Source organism: Aquarana catesbeiana, linkage group LG06 (assembly GCF_042186555.1).
Source record: "Aquarana catesbeiana isolate 2022-GZ linkage group LG06, ASM4218655v1, whole genome shotgun sequence".
Lineage (NCBI taxonomy): Eukaryota > Metazoa > Chordata > Amphibia > Anura > Ranidae > Aquarana > Aquarana catesbeiana.
In genome coordinates this window covers 399828030-399850072 of record NC_133329.1, presented here as the reverse complement: position 1 = coordinate 399850072, position 22043 = coordinate 399828030, and the positions used below count along the sequence as shown (strand labels likewise).

General features: G+C 42.3%; 1 protein-coding gene across 14 annotated transcripts in view; it reads right to left on the bottom strand.

Moving 5' to 3' along the window:
* Positions 1 to 14231: 14231 nt before the first annotated feature.
* Positions 14232 to 22043, bottom strand: part of BIN1 (bridging integrator 1) — a 161750-nt gene continuing 153938 nt past the window's right edge. For 13 of the 14 annotated variants that reach the window (XM_073634417.1, XM_073634419.1, XM_073634423.1 and 10 more), the window contains 3 exons: positions 21406 to 21516; positions 19242 to 19343; positions 14232 to 16320 (listed from right to left, as the gene is read on the bottom strand). In XM_073634417.1, coding sequence (XP_073490518.1) covers positions 16216 to 16320; positions 19242 to 19343; positions 21406 to 21516 — 318 coding nt within the window. In that variant the 3' untranslated portion in view covers positions 14232 to 16215. Of the gene's footprint in view, positions 16321 to 17224; positions 17427 to 19241; positions 19344 to 21405; positions 21517 to 22043 lie in introns of those variants that run through there. The other variant, XM_073634422.1, reaches the window with a different exon arrangement.

Here is a 22043-nt window from a genome sequence, read left to right as displayed (position 1 = left end):
CCTGCTGCTTTTGTCAGCAGTCACATCATCAATAAATACAAGAGAACCAGTTCCATTGGCAGCCATACATGCCCACGCCATGACACTACCACCACCATGCTTCACTGATGAGGTGGTATGCTTTAGATCATGAGCAGTTCCTTTCCTTCTCCATACTCTTCTCTTCCCATCACTCTGGTACAAGTTAATCTTGGTCTCATCTGTCCATAGGATGTTGTTCCAGAACTGTGAAGGCTTTTTTAGATGTTGTTTGGCAAACTCTAATCTGGCCTTCCTGTTTTTGAGGCTCACCAATGGTTTACATCTTGTGGTGAACCCTCTGTATTCACTCTGGTGAAGTCTTCTCTTGATTGTTGACTTTGACACACATACACCTACCTCCTGGAGAGTGTTCTTGATCTGGCCAACTGTTGTGAAGGGTGTTTTCTTCACCAGGGAAAGAATTCTTCGGTCATCCACCACAGTTGTTTTCTGTGGTCTTCCGGGTATTTTGGTGTTGCTGAACTCACCGGTGCGTTCTTTCTTTTTAAGGATGTTCCAAACAGTTGATTTGGCCACACCTAATGTTTTTTTGCTATCTCTCTGATGGGTTTGTTTTGGTTTTTTTTCAGCCTAATGATGGCTTGCTTCACTGATAGTGACAGCTCTTTGGATCTCATATTGAGAGTTGACAGCAACAGATTCCAAATGCAAATAGCCCATTTGAAATGAACTCTGGACCTTTTATCTGCTCCTTGTAAATGGGATAATGAGGGAATAACACACACCTGGCCATGGAGCAGCTGAGCAGCCAATTGTCCCATTACTTTTGGTCTCTTAAAAAGTGGGAGGCACATATACAAACTGTTGTAATTCCTACACCGTTCACCTGATTTGGATGAAAATACCCTCAAATTAAAGCTGAAAGTCTGCAGTTAAAGCACATCTTGTTCATTTCAAATCCATTGTGGTGGTGTATAGAGCCAAAATGATTAGAATTGTGTCAGTGTCCCAATATTTATGGACCTGACTGTATATTACCAAAAGTATTGGGACGCCTGCCTTTACAAGCACATGAACTTTAATGGCATCCCAGTCTAAAGCTCCATACACACGATTAGATTTTCTTCAGATTTAACAAAACCATATAATATGAGGTCAAACCTTAAGACCCCATACACACTATTAGATTTTCTGCAGATTTTTGTCAGATTTACCAAAACCGTGTAGTGCAAGGGACTGCCTGATTGCATACAAATTGAAACTCTTAAGGTTTGATCTCATATTATATGGTTTTGGCAAATCTGAAGACAGAAATCTGCAGAAAATCTAATAGTGTGTATGGGGCCTTAGTGCGTTGGGTTCAATATTGAGTTGGCCCACCCTTTGCAGCTATAACAGCTTCAACTCTTCTGGGAAGGCCGTCCACAAGATTTAGGAGTGTGTCTATGGGAATGTTTGACCATTCTTCCAGAAGCACATTTGTGAGGTCAGGCACTGATGTTGGACGAGAAGGCCTGGCTCGCAGTCTTCACTCTAATTCATCCCAAAGGTGTTCTATCAGGTCGAGGTCAGGACTCTGTGCAGGCCAGTCAAGTTCCTCCACCCCAAACTCGCTCACTAATGCATGTCTTTATGTACCTTTCTTTGTGCACTGGTGCGCAGTCATGTTGGAACAGGGAGGGGCCATCCCCCAAACTGTTCGCACAAAGTTGGGAGCATGAAATTGTCCAAAATGTCTTGGTATGCTGACGCCTTAAGAGTTCCCTTCACTGGAACTAAGGGGCCAAGCCCAACCCCTGAAAAACACCTCCACGCCATAACCCCCCCCCTCCACCAAATGATTTGGACCAGTGCACAAAGCAAGGTCCATAAAGTCCTGACCTCAACCCATAAGGACACCTTTGGGATGAATTAGAGCGGAGACTGCTAGCCAGGCCTTCTTGTCCAACATCAGTGCCTGACCTCACAAATGCTCTTCTGGAAGAATGGTCAAACATTCCCATAGACACACTCCTAAACCTTGTGGACGGCCTTCCCAGAAGAGTTGAAGCTGTTATAGCTGCAAAGGGTGGGCCAACTCAATATTGAACCCTACGGACTAAGACTGGGATGCCATTAAAGTTCATGTGCGTGTAAAGGCAGGTGTCCCAATACTTTTGGCAATATAGTGTATTTTATGCATTTGCTTGTTTCTTTTTTAACTTGTTTGATTAAAATCTATTGATTTTATATGTGTTTTTGTTTGATTACAGATGTCCACAAAAAGTCCATGGCTTCCTAATGTTGTCTAGTCTGTGTGGATACCTTCAGGATATGATAAAAGAACTTCTCTGTTAATCACCTGCTGTATTGGCCTTCGCTGGTCACCCTCCATAGGGCTTCTGCCAATGGTTACAACAAGGATGACAGTCTTCTCCATTTTTTTTTTTTTTTACTAGTTTCATGTTTCATCAATATCACAATATACATTTACTTCATTTGTCAGACACATAAAATAACTTTTTATTTTTTGCATTTTTATTATTATTATTATTCAGGATTTATATAGCGCCAACAGTTTACGCAGCGCTTTACAATATAAAAGGGAGACAATACAGTTATAATACAATAAAATACAAGAGGATTAAGAGGGCCCTGCTCAGAAGAGCTTACAATCTAATAGGGTGGGGCAGGTGGTACAAAAGGTTGTAACTGTGGGGAATGAGCTGGTTGAAGTGGTAGGAGATTAGTTAGAGACGTGATAGGCTTCCCTGAAGAGATGAGTTTTCAGGGATCGCCTGAAGGTAGCAAGAGTAGGGGATAGCCGGATAGATGGAGGTAGTGAGTTCCAGAGGATGGGAGAGGCTCTGGAGAAATCCTGGAGACGAGCATGGGAGGAGGAGATGAGAGAGCTTGAAAGCAGGAGGTCTTGAGAGGAGCGGAGAGGTCGATTTGGGTGATATTTGGAGACAATATATAGAGATATTTGCATCTTTTCTGCATCTTCACCATTATTTGTACTGCACAAGTGTTAGCCTGTGGGTTAACGGGACGTATTCAAACGTAAAGGGGGCCCTTGTTCTTGGATGATCATCTTCTGGAAACAAGTGGACATTGCTTTTAACATACATAGTAAAGAATCAGCCAATAGTACTGTGACAGACCCAACCAGGACAGGGGCTTTTGGAGGGGACTGCAGGGTAGCTTCTTGTCTACTATGGGCCCTGGCGTTTTTTGTTGCCCCCCCCTGCTTTATTCTTGGGTGTGTGCTTGGGGGACCCTTGGAGTGGTCTTGCTTCAGATTTGGGATTGTCTCTCTGAAACACACAGACTTTTGTAATCTAGGCCCGGGATACGTTTAGGACCTTGGTGCCCAAACCAGCAATGACTGCTTTAGACTGTGTCTACTCAGAGTAGATGGTAAAGGGGTTGTAAAAGCATTTAAAAAAAAAAAATAACAAACATGTTATACTTACGTCCACTGTGCAGCTCGTTTTTACACAGAGTGGCCCCGAACCTGGTCTTCTGGGGTCCCTCGGCGGCTGTCTCAGTTGCTCCCCGCAAGAACTAACCACCTTCATGCGAGCTCTCTCGCATGGTGTTTAGTTCTTGCGGGCGCGCTCCCGTGATACAGCCCCTTACTGTATCACTCGGCCCCGCCCCCCCCGGGCCATTAGGTGTGATTGACAGCAGCCAATGGCTGCACTGCTTTCAATCCATCCACTCTAGCCAATCAACGGCCAGGCTGAGCGGCGAAGAGGACATCGTGGGCGGGCGCAGCAGGTGAACGGGCTCAGGTAAGTAAAACGGGGGGGGGGGGGGGGTGTCGGTATTGTCGGATGTTTTTTCACCTTGATGCATAGGATGCATCAAGGTGAAAAAACACGAACCTCTACAACCCCTTTAATCTAATCAGCTAAAACCAACCTGATGCTGGGGTCTTCTGCCATAGCCTGTTAGGTGTTATGTGTTCATTGTTAAGTATGTCTCTCTCATCGTGCACCTCCTAGGTGTGCATTGTTAATTGAGTCACCTATTGTTTCTATCTGTCTTATCTCTTGGAGATGTAATTAATATTTTGTTCACTTTACCTTATCGAACCATTGTGGGTTGTTATGTGTTTATGCTTATAATATTGTGTAATGTACTTTGTGTATCTAGGCGGGTTATGGGCTGGGTGCTGAACGGTCTGGGCCCCTAGGCTTGTTTAAGTGGCTTGTTGTTAATTAGATCACTGTCAGCTATTAGTTGTGGATTAGCATACTGTTTATGTTGCTTGTTCCTTAGCTATGTGTAAATGTGTTCCTGTTTGCAGTTTGTATTGTATACAAGAATGTGATCAGGCTACCTAATCTTGTGTAATTAATAGAAAGGTGTAGATGTGGCGCTATTCCTTTATTCATTAAAAAAAAAAATATAGAAACCAAATATTAGAGACCTGCACCTACAGCAGAGTCTCATGGAAAAATCCTTTTTTAAAATGAAAGAAATACGATTGATTAAATTAATAAAAAGGTGCTAATTGTGTTGCACCCTCTGCCTATTGTAGGGTCGAAATGAATGAGGGGTGTACTGAAAGTCCTGTGTGTTCCGCCTAATACAGTTAGGCCTTAATTAACAAATTAAAATAACAAAATGAAATTAATTGCATGCTGAAGTGTGTTACACCCTCTGTATTGTACAGGCTGTCAGAAAATTGAAAAGGGTTGAGAAAATTTTTTTTTTAATTTTATTTAGTGTATAGTATGTTGTTAGTGATATGTTGATGTGTATGAGGGTACGACTCCTCTATATTACTTAATCCTATTGTGTGCTAAACGACAAATGTGTTTGACTTTCTATTACAATGTCTCACTGGGTGAACGTGCGATCATTAGTAGGGATATGGCAAACCAGAATACCAAATAGTATAATAAAATATAGTATAATCAGAATACCAAATGATATGATAAAATATAATAAAATACATAATTAGTATCCCACTGTGAAAAACAGAGTAAAAGTGCAATTCAATCAGTAAATAGTTAAATTAGTCCAATGATGAATAAATAAAGTGACTAGTGCTCCAAAACAGTGTCCAGTGCCTGATCAGAATAATGTTGTACAGTGGAACCTCAGATTATAAGCATAATCAGTTCCAGGAGTATGCTCGTAATCCAATGTACTCGCATATCAAAGCGAGTTTTCCCATTGAAGTCAATGGAAACGAAAATAATTCGACTTCAATGGGGTGCAATACCGCATGTGGCCAGAGGCGGGGGGGCGCCGGAGAGCCTCGGAAATGGCCGAAAACGCCTGAGGGACACTTCGACTGACCTCGGCAAACCTCGGAAAGATTCCGTTCACAAGCCTTTCCGAGGTCAGCCGAACTGTCCTCGGGCCTTTCCGTGCATTTGCGAACGGCGACTTCCGGCTCTGGCACCCCCCCCACCTCAGGCCAAAAGCGGTACTGCACACCGCTTTTGGCCTGAATCCTGCTCGTTTTGCGAAACACTCGCAAACCGAGTTAGGATTTTTAGAAATACAGTGCTCGGTTTGCGAAACGCTCGTTAACCGTGTTACTCACAAACCGAGGTTCCACTGTATATCCTTTTAAGTGACAGTGGTGCCGGTGATATTAACCGTGCTGGTATTAGAATTGCACTCACCAGATGGCCTTACCCCCCCCCTGGGGTACTGCGCGTTCACAGTATAAGCCACTGTGTAGCTCTCTGGAACCAGCTGGGTAATTTGTGTATCACTTACTGGTGATCCACCGAGTTTTCACATAGAAAAGAGAGGGGTGCCCATAGCGTAATATTGCTTTCAAAATAGTTTATTTGTGGGTAAGGTAAAAGATTATACTCACATTTTTGTTAAAATAGACCTGCATAAATGAAAATGGAGCAGGCGCCGGGTGAAACAAACAATCGCGGCCCTTACCTAATCTTGTGTGCCATATATTGTGTGTGAATTTACAATAAAGAGTTCCAGTTTGCACCTAAGCTAGTGTCGTTTAGTCCTTGGGTGCTCAGCTACAATACCTGGTCCCTGGTTCCAGACTGGAGGAAGTTCTATCTTGACTGACGGTGGCACCGAAGCTGGGTGCTGGACGTTCCATCACAAGTACCAAAGAGATAGATTTGTAATTCAGGACCAAGTGTTTAATGATATGCATATTTTCATTGACACCGTGAGCTTATCATGGGTATGGGGGGGCAAACAAATGATGACTGGGAATATTTGAGGGTTTCATCATATGTGTATAGTAAGATCTTTTCACATACAGTTGGGCCAGGAAAGGGAAGCAAAATAGTCTCTACTTCAACTGCCCCAGACTTCCTCCACATTAGGATGTTCTACAATATAGTCCCTAAGTGCCCGCAGAAACTATAGTAGCTAGTTATTGAATGCCCAGGCATCTGGCAACGTAATCTTTGCCGAATTCAGACTGCCCTGCAGAAGAAGTGATCACATAACCAAAAGCCCAGATATCCCTGCACAGAAGTACATTCATGCTGGGAAAGAAAAAAAGACGACCACTGCCTTGCTAAAGAAACTGAGGGTAAAGGTGATGGACTGGCCAAGCATGTCTCCAGACCTAAACCCTATTGATCATCTGTGGGACATCCTCAAACGGAAGGTGGAGGAGCACAAGGTCTCCAACATCCACCAGCTCCGTGATGTCATCATGGGAGAGTAGAAGAGGACTCCAGTGGCAACCTGTGAAGCTCTGGTGACCTCCATGCCCAAGAGGGTTAAGGCAGTGCTGGAAAATAATGGTGGCCACACAAAATATTGACACTTTGGGCCCAATTTGGATATTTTCACTTAGGGGTGTACTCACTTTTGTTACCAGCGGTTTAGACATTAATGGCTGTGTGTGGAGTTATTTTGGAGGGGACACCAAATTTACACTGTTATACAAGCTGTACACTCACTACTTTACATTGTAGCAAAGTGTCATTTCTTCAGTGTTGTCACATGAAAAGATAGAATAAAATATTTACAACAATGTGAGGGGTGTACTGACTTTTGTGAGATACCGTATGTACAGTTTTACTAAGACATGTCAGAGTTGCACAATTATGTTGAGGCATTAAACATTTGTTTTACCCTCAGTCAGTCACAAAGGGGTGAATAAGCCACCTTTTCCTTCCCAGTCACATGAAGACACAAGACGCAGACTCTTGGGGACAGCTCTTTATTAGGTGTATCATAACAGTAACAATGTATTCAGGACAAGCCTATACCTGAGCGAAAAAAAAAAAAACTCAGAAGACAAAATCCCTCTTTATAAATATCACTTTTCACATTTTTTTCACTTAAAAAAAAAAATAAAATAATAATAAAAATTCTGCCAATTCTTTCATTGATTAAAACCGTATCTAGCACTGACGCCAATAAACTGTACTAGTCAAAAGGACATCACAGGTGGAGGGCTTAAAAACAGACCAGTAATTAGAGAAACTTAATGCTAATTCTTGTAAACGTAACACTTTGGGGTCGTACTTCGAGTTGAAAGCGTACTGATCACCATCACATCGGAGGCAGATATTCTGCAAGATCCAGCCTATCAATTCACTAGGAAAGAGTTCCGGGGCGAAGGGCAACGTGCCTAGGCACAGTTCCCAGTTCCTGATGAATTGGTAGGCTGTCCTTTGTAACACAATAAAACCAATTTACAAAACCTGGTGACAAAAAAAAAAAGTGAACCTGTTGCGAATGACAAGATGACCCCCTTAGTTATACTGAAAGACTGCATCTGGTTGGCTGCAATGGGCCATTGCTCCCGGCACAAAGATTCCCTGGTTCAGCTAAAAGATTTCATCTGATTGGCTGCCATAGACAATTTCTCCAGTTTTGCTTCAGGTTCTATAAAACAGTCCTCAAAGCTCATGAGTGGCAAATAACAAGGAGGCGTGTCTCCTCCTGCTGACCAGTGACTTGTCGGGGGTTGATATACTAAAAAGACAAATAGGCTGTTCCCTTGTTAGGGAATTTTCCCCTTTTGTAAACTGAATTCACATTCACCAAGCTAAGAATACCCAATCACGTGCAAGGGAAATTTAAAAAATATACATACATTATAAGTATTGGGACACCTGCCTTTATAAGCACATGCACATTAATGACATCCCACTCTTAGTCCGTAGGGTTCAATATTGAGTTGGCCCACCCTTTGCGGCTATAACAGTTTCAGCTTTTCTGGGAAGGCCGTCCACAAGGTTTAGGAGTGCGTCTATGGGAATGTTTGACCATTCTTCCAGAAGAGCATTTGTGAGGCCAGACACTAATGTTGGACGAGAAGGTCGGGCTCGCAGTCTACGCTCTAATTCATCCCAAAGGTGTTCAATCGGGTTGAAGTCAGGACTCTGTACAGGCCAGTCAAGTTCCTCCACCCCAAACTCTTGCTTTGTGCATTGGTCCAAATCATTTGGTGGAGGGGGGATTATGATGTTGGGTTGTTTTTCAGGGGTTTGTCTTGACCCTGTAGTTCCAGTGAAGGGAACTCTTAAGGCGTCGGCATACCAAGACATTTTGGACAATTTCATGCTTCCAACTTTGTGGGAACAGTTTGGGGATAGCCCCTTCCTATTCCAACATGACTGGCTTGCACAAGGTCCTGACCCCAACCTGACAGAACACCTTTGGAATAAATTAGACTGGAGACTGAGTCAGGCCTTCTCGTCCAATATCTGTGCCTGACCTCATAAAATGTGCTTCTGGAAGAATGGGCAAACATTCCCATACACACACTCCTAAACCTTGTGGACGGCCTTCCCAGAAGAGTTGAAGCTGTTATAGGTGCCAAGGGTGGGCCAACTCAATATTGAACCCTACGGACTAAGACTGAAATGCCATTAAAGTTCATGTGAGTGTAAAGTCAGGCGTCCCAATACTTGGTAGTATAGTGTATATTGCACATGACTGAACGATCAATAGTCAATAGAGGTTTACCTGTTCACTATTCGAAGGGAAAATCTCCTTGCAAGGTGAACAGCCTATTTGCCTTTAATAAATCAACCCCACTGCCTTTAAGTTAATGAGTCACGAAAGACTCCACTGCACAGAGGTGGCAAGTTGCTTTAAAGGTCAATAGGCTGAATTTAATAAAAACGGAGATGCTGGTCAAGGCAAGCAATCAAGTTTCATCCTCCAAATGAAACTAGGAGTCTTGTTCCTTTGGGCAATGGTTTCATCCTGAATTCTTTTGCTTCGGTTTTAATAAAATCAGCCCTGTTAAAAAGAGACAACTTCATTCAAAACTGATTTTTCAGCTCTACATGGTTAACAAAATCTGGCTTCGTATATCTCCCTGGGATTCCTGCTGCAAGATTCCCGCCATGAGAAATTCTAGATCTGCCCAACTGCGGCAGCCACTACAAGACCAAATATGAAAGATTACATCATACATAAAGTACAATATGCATCCACCAAAGCTCTTCCAGTTCCAAGGTAGTATTGTAACTACCCAAAACTAGATAATGGTGACATTCTTCCCCATTCTAGGACATCAAAGTGTGCAAGGGAGACTTCTTCACCATCACCTTAGTGCTGTAGGTGGACATACAAAGTAAAGAAATGTCACCAGTGCAGTATTGGAGAGCTATAAGGAGTCCTTGTTGGATTACAGAAATTAAAATATCAGTTTTGGGTGAAGTTGACCATTAAAAAGAGTACACAGGAAAGGTTTGTGCTCACTTTGCACAAGATCACGTTAGCTGGCTTTTCTCAAAATTAGACTTTCATCGCCTACATACACCGCTAGTTATCAAGTACCTGAAGAGCAGCCCTCATACTTTGGTTTGCCAGCAAAGCCTAGGGTTACACTGGCAATTAAAGCGCTTTGTTAGTTTAGGATGTACCTGTTGGTTTACCATCTCATCAGCAACACATTGATATTAGTAGAAGCTTACTCAGAACAAATATTGGAAGGACATGGCTGTGTTGCCAGGAATAGTCAGTGACAAAGTCTTATAGCCAACCCCACCCAGCAAGGAACACTCACCCATGTTTGCTCCTTTGCTTGTCATCCTTGGCTGCCCATACCTAAAGCCTAGACCTTTTTGAGCAACACGGTAAAGTCTTTGATGGAACAAGAAGTTGTCAAAAGGAGAAGGGGTTGGTGGGTATGCCTTGCTGAGGGGTGGCTATCAACAGACAAGGTCAAGACAAGGCTTAAGTAGGTAAACAATTTTACCTACTTAAGCTTGGCTTCACGCCTATGTGTTGCAAAATAAACCTTAAAGTGGAAGTAAACCCTCCCATCGTTTTTCAGCCATCTTGGCCTCTGTTTGATCTTAAACTGCCATGATGCTGCACATGTGGTCAGTTATGACACCAGCCATTGGATGGTTTGACAGTTTGGTTGAGAGCACATCCAATGCGACAGTTATATTTCCGGCACGTGCCAGGAATGTAACTGTTTTTTTACACTGTTCAATCTATGGGTTTACTTATGCTTTAAGCACATTGGTTATTGACAGACTCAATCTTTTGAAACGACCCCAACGCACTTGCGATGCAACTGTTGGTTTTCTCATAATCCTATGAACACATCAAGATTAGTATAATGCTATGAGGCAGGATATTGTCACTTTGCCCATTCAAGGCAACGTAACCAAGTCCATTCACAGTTAACCAACCACCCCCCTCCCCCCCACCAGCAAGGAATACTCACCATCCATGCTCTTGCCAGCCTTCCTTGGCTGCTCATAAACAAAGCCCTGCTGTCCTGTGTGAGCAACATGGCAAAGTCTTTGATGGGGCAGAAAGTTGGCAAAGGAGCAAGAGCTGGTGGGTATGCCTTGCTGGGGAGTGGCTATCTGCAGACACTATCCTTTTGTCTATGTAGGGCTGGCTTCAACACCTATGTGCTGCAAAAATGAACCTTAAGCCTATTGGTGCTTGACAGTCCCATTCATTTGGAAGCGAATGTTGGTTTTCTCAGAAGATCATTAACACACTGAAATTAGTATAAGGTTACGAAAAAGGCAACATAATCAAGCCTGCTTCTAGTCAACCCCCCCACCTCCAGCAAGAAATACTCAAATACTCACCCATCTATGCTCCCTTGCCCGCCTTCTTTGGCTGCTCATAACCAAAGCCCTGCCCCATTTGAGCAATAAGGTAAATGCCATGGCACCAGGACATTTTGCCCATTTAAGGCTGTCTGCAACACATATGTGTTGTGATAATTAACTTTAAGCACAGTGGTGGTTGACAGTGCCATTCATTTGGAATGACCTCTCCAATGCACTTGCAGAGGAGCATACCACAATGTGCAGCAACCCCCAACCAGGTGATGAGGTGCGCTGCACTTGGAAAAAAAAAAAAAAGCTTAGGTATGTTTGTCTGGTGTGTTGGAAGCCCAGTTAAACAAATGGTCTGCCTTCTTGCAACACACATGCGTGGACACAACATGCTAGATCAGCCTTTCTCAACCTTTTCAACACAGAGGAACCCTTGAAATAACTTTCCAGTCTCAGGGAACCTTCTACTAAAAATTACTAGATCTACAACTCATGATACATTAGTATCACACTAATGTATCATGAGTTGTATATATAGTAGATATGATCACAAGTGTAAGGAGCATTCTTGACCTGATTGTCAGTGGGAAGAATGCTCCTTACACTTGGTCTTCGGGAAGTATTCCCCCTTACAGATAGCTAGAAAGATCAATGGTGTCAGTGGGAACTTATCTGAGAGGCAGAGATTTCTCATTGCTCAAAGAACTCCTGGCAACCTGTGGAGGAACCCTAAGGTTCCATGGAACCCTGGTTGAGGAACCCTGTGCTAGAGGTCACAGGTGTGAAGGCCTAAATCTCTCAGTAGCAAAGATGCAATTGCTTGTGTAGCCCTAGGCCAAAAAGTCAGCAAAGTGAGAGCAAACATTTCCCATGTACATGAACCCTAACAATCTTCAGATTATAAATATATTCAGTGCACCCTCTCATGTCAAACTTCATAGTGTATTACAAAATAACAAAATTCGACAAAACAAAATAATATATATTCATAATATAGAATATGCTGACCAGTCGAGGAAAAGTTAAGCAATCCCTTGTGTTAAAATATGTACCCCAGCGGCCTTTGCAGCAAAGAAAAGGTGGATAAAACTTTCAGGTTAAGTGGTTCCTGGGTGACTCTACGTACATAACACTCGGAAAATTCACGTCACTTGTTACAGTAGAAAAATCACAGTTCTGTTAGCTAGGTCAATGAAAACTCACACAAAAATATATTTTTTTATAACAAAAGAAGAAAGAAAAAAAAACAAAAAAAAAAAAAACAAAACGAAATTTTCAGGCAGCTTTTACACATTTGCAAAATTCCCCTAGCAGCGAATAATATGGTAAACGTTAGAAGCAAAACCTGCGAAAAACGGTGCTTTAAAGGTGAATTCAAAGTGAGCGATTATCCTGACGTGGACAGTGCTTCTAAGGAACGCTGTTAAGTGTTTGCAGCCAAATTGACCACATAACAATAAAGCAATATTGGGGGATTTAAAAAAAAAAAAAAAGTTTTATAGGGTTACGTTGGATCGCCTTATTCATTAGCACTAAGTGGTTTTGGTGCAGGTAGGCTGGTAAACATTAGGTGGTCATATACTGTATAGCCAGGTGGTGTGTATATAGTTTGGTGGTAATATATAGCCATTGGTTGCACCATCAGATTGCAATGTATGTGGCCAACTTAACTTCCGTTCAAGAAACAGTGGAAGTGACTGTTATGGCCCACAAAGACTACGCAGAATTAAACACTCAAGCGCACACTCCAAGCCTATAAAAAAAATACGCCAAACATAACTGCAGCGTCCCGCTGATGTGATCAACACTTCAGCAACTTTGAGGTCTTTGGGCGATAAAGTCAAATTGAGGATTATTACCAAAAATGTATGAAAGCACAAATTACACTCCACCCCCATCAACCAATCCCACCGCCTTTGCATTCCTTGTCAACCTGGCATAGACTTGTTGACAGGACCATCCATTTATGTGGATCAAAGTGCTTAAAGCCCAACAGTTTTAATTGACTAAATACATTCCAGGAGCATCAAAACTAAAAAAAAAAAAAAAAAAAAGTGTACAGTCTTACAGGCTTTTTTGATTACGGAAGAACCTTTGAAATAACTTTAGGTCCCAGGGAACCCCAGCTAAAATGATCAATAATAGTAATGGCCAGAAGAGGACAGAGTGCTCAGTAATGTCCCCTTACATTGGTGGTCAGTGTAGGAGGGAGATCAATAAACCATTGCTCACTGCTCAAGGAACCCCTAGCAACCTTGATAGGAACCTAGGGTTCCAAGAGCCCACCTTATAAGCAGCCACAGCCTTAGTAGAAAAGCTTGCCCACCTCCAGCATGCTGCCGAGAAGGACCCTTGCTCTCTGTGCAAAAGCAGTGGTCTTTCTGAAGGGGTCAGAGCAAGAGTTCATCAATTAGTAGGAGTTGTAATCTCTGCTAATTGGAGATCTCTCGTCCCAAGTCAAAGGGGAGCATGTCAGCCACTGCTTCCCTATAGAATGCAGAGCTTACAACTCCTACCAATTGGTGAACTCTATCTCTGACTTTGCAGAATGCATGTAGGACCTCTTCAGAAAGACCACTGCTTTTGCACAGAAAGCAAGGGTCCCTCTCTACAGCATGGGATTTGCAGCTGTGGTGACAACTCTGCACATGCTCAGTTTTCAGCAAGTTTCTTTCCTGAGTATTTCCTCCCCATTACATCTGAGCAGACCATGTGACTATAGAGTCACGCATGTGGGTGTATACACAGTGGTAAATGACAGCCCACTCCCTCCCTCCTCCTCCACCCGACTAACCAGCTAAACACAACGGGGGGTGTACGATCTCTGAATTTCATAGGGATTTAGTTGCTGATGAAATGCATAGCAATCAGCTCCTGAAATACCTATATGAACCACGCAAGAGGAAATCTAGACGTTCTTTCAAATTTACCTGGCTGCTGGCCACATCTGTTGGCTTACCTGATATATCAACAAAGACCATGCCTGTCCAACCAGGACCAAAATTTTAGTGACACCGCTAGCATAACATACAACCTCTGTGCTATGTACAGTCTTCTAATGGGATCCAGCCCCTGTACTTTCATTAACATATATAAATTCATGCATCAACATATGCGGTCAGGGCCTTCTAGCTTTAGTAGGACATGCTGCTCTATTTTAGCTAAAGGAAGATAGAATGATAAAAAGTAGAGCGCATTTCAATTTTACCAACCAGTTTTTAACTGACACCAATGAAAAACAACTCATACCAGCCGTAGCACAAGCAGATATATTTTAATTAGAACCATCATCACAAACCAGGAAAAAGATAAATAGCTTTCGAATGAAGTCTTAATATTTATGATCTGTAACAATATAACACTCTTGTACAAACTTTAACTAGTGCTTTCATCGACGGCTGGACGGATTTTACATCAGCGACGACTGTTCAGCTGGTTGGGAAAATAATGAATGCTTATAGTGTTGAACAGCATGGAACTTGGCCAGAGTTGGAGGACCTTCAGTCGCTGGTTAACTGGGAATTGGGACTTAAGCGCACAACAGCCATTAACATAGTGGATTATATCCTTGGGGGGGAAAGAGCCTACATCCCAACCTGGGGATTGAGGAAATGTCATGTTGGAGGACGCTGCAGCCTTGTGAGCAAAGGTATCTCCATGGGGACCCTTTGTTACCTGACAAAGGTCAACGGAGACAGCAGCAAAGCAACACAAATTCCACACAGCATAACCGAGCATAAATATATTTTTAAAAAAACCCTTCTAAATAGTTTGTTGGATTTACTTTTTAGACATAAAACTATTTGGACTCTGTTGTGCCCCCACCCCGATTTTTCCCAGAGAAGCTCAGGCATGCTAAACTTTTGGGGTAGCTTTATGAACAATAAGCTACAAGTAAAAACGGTGGTGTTCCTTGAGGCAGCCAATGAGAACCCCAAAAAGTTGGCCACAAGCAACACCATATCTTACAAAGGCTTCTATAAAAATACCTTATTGCATTTTATTATTACACAGATCCCGGAATCACTCAGGTTTAAAGAATTGGTAAAACAAAAAAAGTGTTTCCTCCAATTTTTTTCAACCTAAAGCTTGGAGGTGACAATTTTGGGGCTGTAGAGAAAAAACACAGGTGGTCTTGTTCCAAATGTACCAGACTGCCGAGTTCAACATCGGCCATCTACAACCCGTAACAAATGGGCCCCCTATAGGTTAGCTGAACTCCAGAAGTTTTATGGAATTTCTTTGAAACTCTGAAGCATCTACTCGTAGAAGATGGTGACCATCTATAGCAGTGATGGTGAACCTTAGCACTCCAGATGTTTTGTCACTACATTTCCCATGATGCTCAACTACACTGCAGAGTGCATGAGCATCATGGGAAATGTAGTTCCAAAACATCTGGGGAGCCAAGGTTCACCATCACTGATCTATAAAATAAAAAAAAATAAATAAAAAACCCTGGGCAATACAGCCACAAAATGTCAATGTATTTAAAATATATGGATGTTCTTGGGAGTCTTATGATTTTTAATGACATTTAAAGTATAGTGACTTTATTGCAATTTTTTTTTATAGATTTTTTTTTTTTTTTTTTATATATGGTGTTTAAATATAATTATCATACAAAGCATTTCAAAGTTTTACTCCTTTATCACACATTGTTTTGGAGACATGGCACACTACATCTAGGAGATAAGGATGGCTGAACACACACTACAGCATGCTCAGATTTGATACAGGCGTTCTACACGAAAGAGTGGCTAAAAGTACAGCCTGGCTGGTCTTCAGGAAAGGGCGATGGTGCTGAGAAGCGAAGTAAGTCCTTGGTGACTTTTTTTTTTACTGAGCAGGCTGAAATGGGAGTTGAACATCTGCCTGAACTTTGCAGTTGGCGAAACACACGCACATTAAAAAAAAAAAACAAAAAGAAAAAACACTATTTTGGCATTCCTAACCTAAAAACATGGCTGCCATCCAGATCTCATCAACCTGTAACAGACTAAAGGACGACCCAATCTCATCCTGTGGTAGAACTGGGATCTTAAAAATAAAAACATACGCTTTAGCATTCCAGGAACTGTATCTACTGAACAACATCTAACCTGGCGTCTAGGAGTGAACTGAACCTTTAAAAAGTTGACACTTGTAGGGTTAACTGTTCAGAGGGTAGACGTGGTGTATAATTTTCACAGAAAATTTGTTTTTTTTTTTTTGTATCCCGGAGACGAGGGGCGCCTTACTAGTACTTTTCGGTAAAGTTCTCGGGGAATACTCCTCGGTGCTGTTCAAATTCTTTGTTCTGGAGCCAGTCGCTCTCCTTAATTCCCATTAGCCAGCCTTCATCCTGCAGGAACAAAAACAAATTTTGTGTGACCTAAGCAGACTATGACTGAAACGCATTCAACACAGCCTCCTTTTCCATGATGGGCAAGTCTAAAAATTGAAGCGCCACACCATAGTTTTTTAGTCCAGATGTAAGTTTGATTGAGTTTAATTGACCCCATTTGGGCCCACTCTCCACTGCACTTCGAACCTCCCTTCTTGGACTGGTTGACTATATGCAAAGTACATTGGGCTAACATCCCGTTTTTTTGTTTTTTTTTCACTTTTGTTGGGAGGCGGTAGGAATGGGGTGATCAGAGGTGGGACACCCCCCCTTGTAGGCTATGGATGTGATCCCAAATTAGCATTTTAGGTCTTACCAGCCTGGGAATACTTGCACATACACTATATTACCAAAAGTATTGGGACGCCTGCCTTTACCCGCACATGAACTTTAGCCCCGGTTCACACTGAGGCAGCGCGACTTGCAGCGCAACTGCCTCAGGCGGCGACTTGCAAAACGACTTCTATATAGAAGTCTATGCAAGTCGCCCCCAAAGTAGTACAGGAACCTTTTTCTAAGTCGGAGCGACGCTTAGAACGGTTCCATAGTACAGAACAGGACGCTACTTGTCAGGCGGCTAAGTTGCCTGACAAGTCGTCCTAGTGTGAACTGACCCTTAATAGCATCCCAGTCTTAGTCCGTAGGGTTCAATATTGAGTTGGCTCCGCCCTTTGCAGCTATAACAGCTTCAACTCTTCTGGGAAGGCCGTCCACAAGGTTTAGGAGTGTGTCTATCGAAATAGAGAACTCACACATTTATAAAATGAAGAGGCTGCACACCCCGAAAAAAATTGCAATATGGAAAAGTTCCCAAGGGTTTTTTTTTAGCAGCAACAAAATTGATCAAGAAAAGGGAAGTAACTGTTTGCAAAATTCTTTTTATTGTCATATGAAATTCCAATAGCATGTATGAATTGGTTATACAATACAAAAACACATTTCATCATGAATAGTGATGTTAATACAGTGGAGCAAAACATTAAATTACAGAATGCCAGCCACATTGATAAACCAACGCGTTTCAACCTGTACTGGTATGGTCTTCCTCAGGGGGGTTATTTACTCTGAAAAAAATATATACGTTAAGAAACTCAAAATTCAAAACATTTCATAGTGCACACACATCTATGTACACGGCAATGGTATATTTACCGCTAAAAGCTGAAAAGAAAGAAAAAGATCTACTGGTCCAAATCATTCGGTGGAGGGGGGATTATGGCGTGGAGTTGTTTTTCAGGGGTTGGGCTTGGCCCCTTAGTTCCAGTAATGGGAACGTGTCAGCATACCAAGACATTTTGGACAAATTTCATGCTCTCAACTTTGTGGGAACAGTTTGGGGATGGTCCCTTCCTGTTCCAACATGACTGCGCACCAGTGCACAAAGCAAGGTCCATAAAGACACGAATGAGCGAGTTTGGGGTGGAGGAACTTGACTGGCCTGCACAGAGTCCTGACCTCAACCCGATAGAACACCTTTGGGATGAATTAGAGCAGAGACTGCGAGCCAGGCCTTCTTGTCCACATCAGTGCCTGACCTCACATATTCACTTCTGGAAGAATGGTCAAACATTCCCAGAGACACACTCCTAAGCCTTGTGGACAGCCTTCCCAGAAGAGTTGAAGCCAACTCACTATTGAACCCTACGGATTAAGACTGGGATGTCGTTAAAGTTCATGTATGTGTAAAGGCAGGCGTCCCAATACTTTTGGTACTATAGTACTGTATTTCCATCAACTGTCATTACTTTGGAACATGGAGACCCTTTAGAGCACGTGTCAAACACCTGGACCGTCTGGCCAATTCACGTGGCCCTTGCACATACTGACGGCGGGGCACAGATGCGGACCTGAGAGAGAGAGAGAGAGAGAGAGAGAGAGAGAGAGAGAGAGAGAGAGAGAGAGAGAGAGAGAGAGAGAGAGAGAGAGAGAGAGAGAGAGAGAGAGAGAGAGAGAGAGAGAGAGAGAGAGAGAGAGAGAGAGAGAGAGAGAGAGAGAGAGAGAGAGAGAGAGAGAGACTGCTGGGAGGTACTAGTGCTGGGACAGGTAGGTGAAATGCAAGGGGGGGGCAGATATGATGGGGTAGAGTGGTGCAGAGGTCATAGCCGAGGAGGGGTGGACAGCCTGTAAAAGAGCTGAACCCTGAACACAGCCCACCCCTGAACTCTGTACACAGCCCACCCCTGAACTCTGTACACAGCCCACCCCTGAACTCTGTACACAGCCCACCCCTGAACTCTGTACACAGCCCACCCCTGAACTCTGCATACATAGTCTTACAGATACAACCTACCCTTTGAGAGCAACCATAATGCTGATGCGGCCCGTGATGAAATAGTTATGTTTCTACTGTTGTGTATTTTTATGGGTTGTTGACAAAATGAACTTTTTGACCAATTAATTATAATTGACCCAGCTTTTGTTGGTCCTGTATAGACCACTCTCACATTTTGTTGCTTTGTACAGACAGTACTCTGAAGTTCCTCTTCTGATAAAGACTTCAGATTCTTGGTACACTTACTATGTTTGAGGACCTCCGCACACGTTAATCTCTCCGATTTCTAATCTTTACTTTGTAACTTTTCCGACAAAATCATACAAGTCGTAGCCCATTGATTTCAACGGCACCCGTTCCAATCTATGTGACTTAAAGTCGCAGCAATGTTGAAGAGATTCCTGCACTACTTTGATGCAACTTTCCTGCGACTTGAGTGCCAGAGAGTGTAAAGCCACATGAAAGTTGCACTGAAAGTCGTGCGACTTGAGTCGCACTAGTGTGAATGGAGTCTCACAGTTAATCTCTTTCCTTGCGAACATCTTAAATTATTTTAATATCGTGATGGTCATAGTCCACTTCTGCAGTGGCTTTAGTATAGGCTCACCTGCTCGTCTGGGTTATCAAACTGAGTCACTAAAACAATATCTCCTGCTTTCAAGTTTAGTTCATCGTTATCAGTCGAATTGTAGTCATGCTGAGCCCGGACCTAGGATATAAAAAAAAAATTATAAAATATATAAAACATGTTTATTTTTATTCAATGTACCCAGTAAAAATATTCACAAATTGACAGAGAAAATGGAGACATCCTGTTGAGATTGTTCTGTGCAGAACCATAGAGAGGTCTCCACGCCTATATCTTCCAATTGAGATGTTACATGTCAGACTGGTGTCCAACCAACAAAACATACCATGTCCACGTTGAGAAACTAGAGTTTACCAGCAAGTAATGCATCACAGGATCATAAAAAAGGGAAAGGAAGGACAATTTATGAGGTCGAAGAGGACATCCGAAGAAAGGAACATACAGGGCTTAGGAGTCATAAAATGCAAAATTACCTTCTTTACTCGGTGTCCAGTGTTTCGGTGGAGCATAGCCTACCTTTGTCATGGCCACGCGCCACCAAAACTTTGGAAACTTAGTAAAGAAGCCTGTTTTGCGTTTTGTGGCTCCACTAAATATTTAGCACCCATTTTTTTTTTTCTAATGGCAGAAACATAAATACAGGTTATTCAGATATAGGTTATTCAGGGCTTTTGGAGGGGGCTGCAGGGTAGCCTCTTGCCTACTGACTCTGGGACCTGGCTTTTGAGGGGGCTCTATTCTTTGGGAGGTGTGTGTCTGGGGGGACCTTTGGAGTGGTTTCGTTTCAGATCCATGTCTCCCTGAAACACACAGTTTCTGGGAACCTAGGATCTGGATACAGATTTGGGGTGCCTGTGCCCAAACTAGCAATGACTGCTTCACCCCTCCCCTCCTAGACTCAGAATAAATGTTAATATAATCAGCTCAAAACAACCTGATGCTGGTGTCTCCTGCGGTCATGTGTAATCTATTTATTAAGGGGTCTCTCTCATTGTATAATACCCCATTCTGTGCCTCCTAAGTGTGAAGTCCCATTGTTAATTGGGTCACCTGTTGTGTCTGTCTGCTAGTATTGTGTCCACTTCACCTCGTTACCAAACTATTGTGGGATGTTTATGTGTTTATGTTAATTAGATCACTGTTAGCTGGTTAGTGACTATTTGTTAATTAGCTTATTGTGTAATTAAGATTATGGTTTATGTTTATGGTAGCTGTTCATTAGATGTACTGATATTACTGTTTACAGTTTGCATTGTTTAGGATAATGTGATCAAGCTCTTACCTGATTTTGTGTGGTATATATTCTGTGTAAATTTACAATGAGGGCAGTTCCAGTTTGCACCTAAGCTAGTGTCGTCTAGTTCTTGGGGTGCAATATTCAGCAGATCACTGTTAGCTGGTTAGTGACTATTTGTTAATTAGCTTTTTGTGTAATTAAGATTATGGTTTATGTTTATGGTAGCTGTAAATTAGATGTACTGATATTACTGTTTACAGTTTGCATTGTTTAGGATAATGTGATCAAGCTCTTACCTGATTTTGTGTGGTATATATTCTGTGTAAATTTACAATGAGGGCAGTTCCAGTTTGTACCTAAGCTAGTGTCCTCTAGTTCTTGGGGTGCAATATTCAGCTATAATACCCGGTTCCTGAGTGGAGAAAGCTGTATCTTGGGGGAGGTACCCAAGCTGGGTCACAGTACAAAAATCTAATATTTAATATACTCATTTGCAGTGTTTTTAATTTCTATTATTTCATTTTACTTACTTGCAACGTGGCTTTAAACTTGCTAGAAAATGTTACTAGTCAGTTCCCTAACATATCCCCCTCCCCATTTGCATGTCCTAGCTCTCTCCTCTTCTGGAAGTCAATGCTGGTCCAGATTCTCTGCCCCTCCCCTCACCTCAGTTACAAAGTTGAAGTGTACAGTTGTCTGAAATGTCTGTATCTTCTAACATTAACAGTGTCCTTGTATGTCCATGTGCTTTATTTTATGCACATGTTTGCAATGGGTGCAGCTGAAAAACATGAATTAAATAATTTGGAAGGGTTTCCAAATACTTTGGTCATATAGTGTACATAATTGAATTGGAGACTTTCATATTGTCTCTTCTTGGACCTCTAGAAAAGGTTGTCGTCTAGTTCTGCAGACCACAGGTTGTGTCAACACCTCTCTCCTTACCTTGCATATGTATCCAGGGGGCATGTTGGTCTTCGGGGGAGCGCTCTCCACTGTTCCATTCACGGTGGCGGGGAACGTCTCAACAACGACAGCTGGTGGGGAGGTGGATTGCTGCAAGAAAGGACAAAATAAAGAAAAGTTCGCTATATGATACTATTGTGATCAACAAAATCAAGTTGAGTTCACTTGTGGCATTCTCTTTCCTACTCTACATATTGCCAACATCCTGAGAACCCATCTGGGTTCAGCAGTTTCTAGCCACTCAAAGACCAGGCTTTTTCCAGCACTTTTTGTTTACAAGTTTAAATCAGTATTTTTTGCTAGAAAATTACTTCGAACCCCCAAACATTATAGATATTTTTAGTAGAGACTCTAGAGAATAAAATGGCGATCGTTGCAATATTTTATGTCACACAATATCTGCGCAGCGGCCTTCCAAACGCAATTTTTTGGGGAGAAAATGCACTTTAATGAATTAAATAAAAACAAAACACAATATTCACCCTAATTGTTTTTGCATAATGAGAAAGAGGATGTTATGCTGAGTAAATAGATACCTTACATGACATGCTTTAGGATTGCTCACGCTCGTGGAATGGCGACAAACTACGGTACTTAAAAATCTCCATAGGAGACAA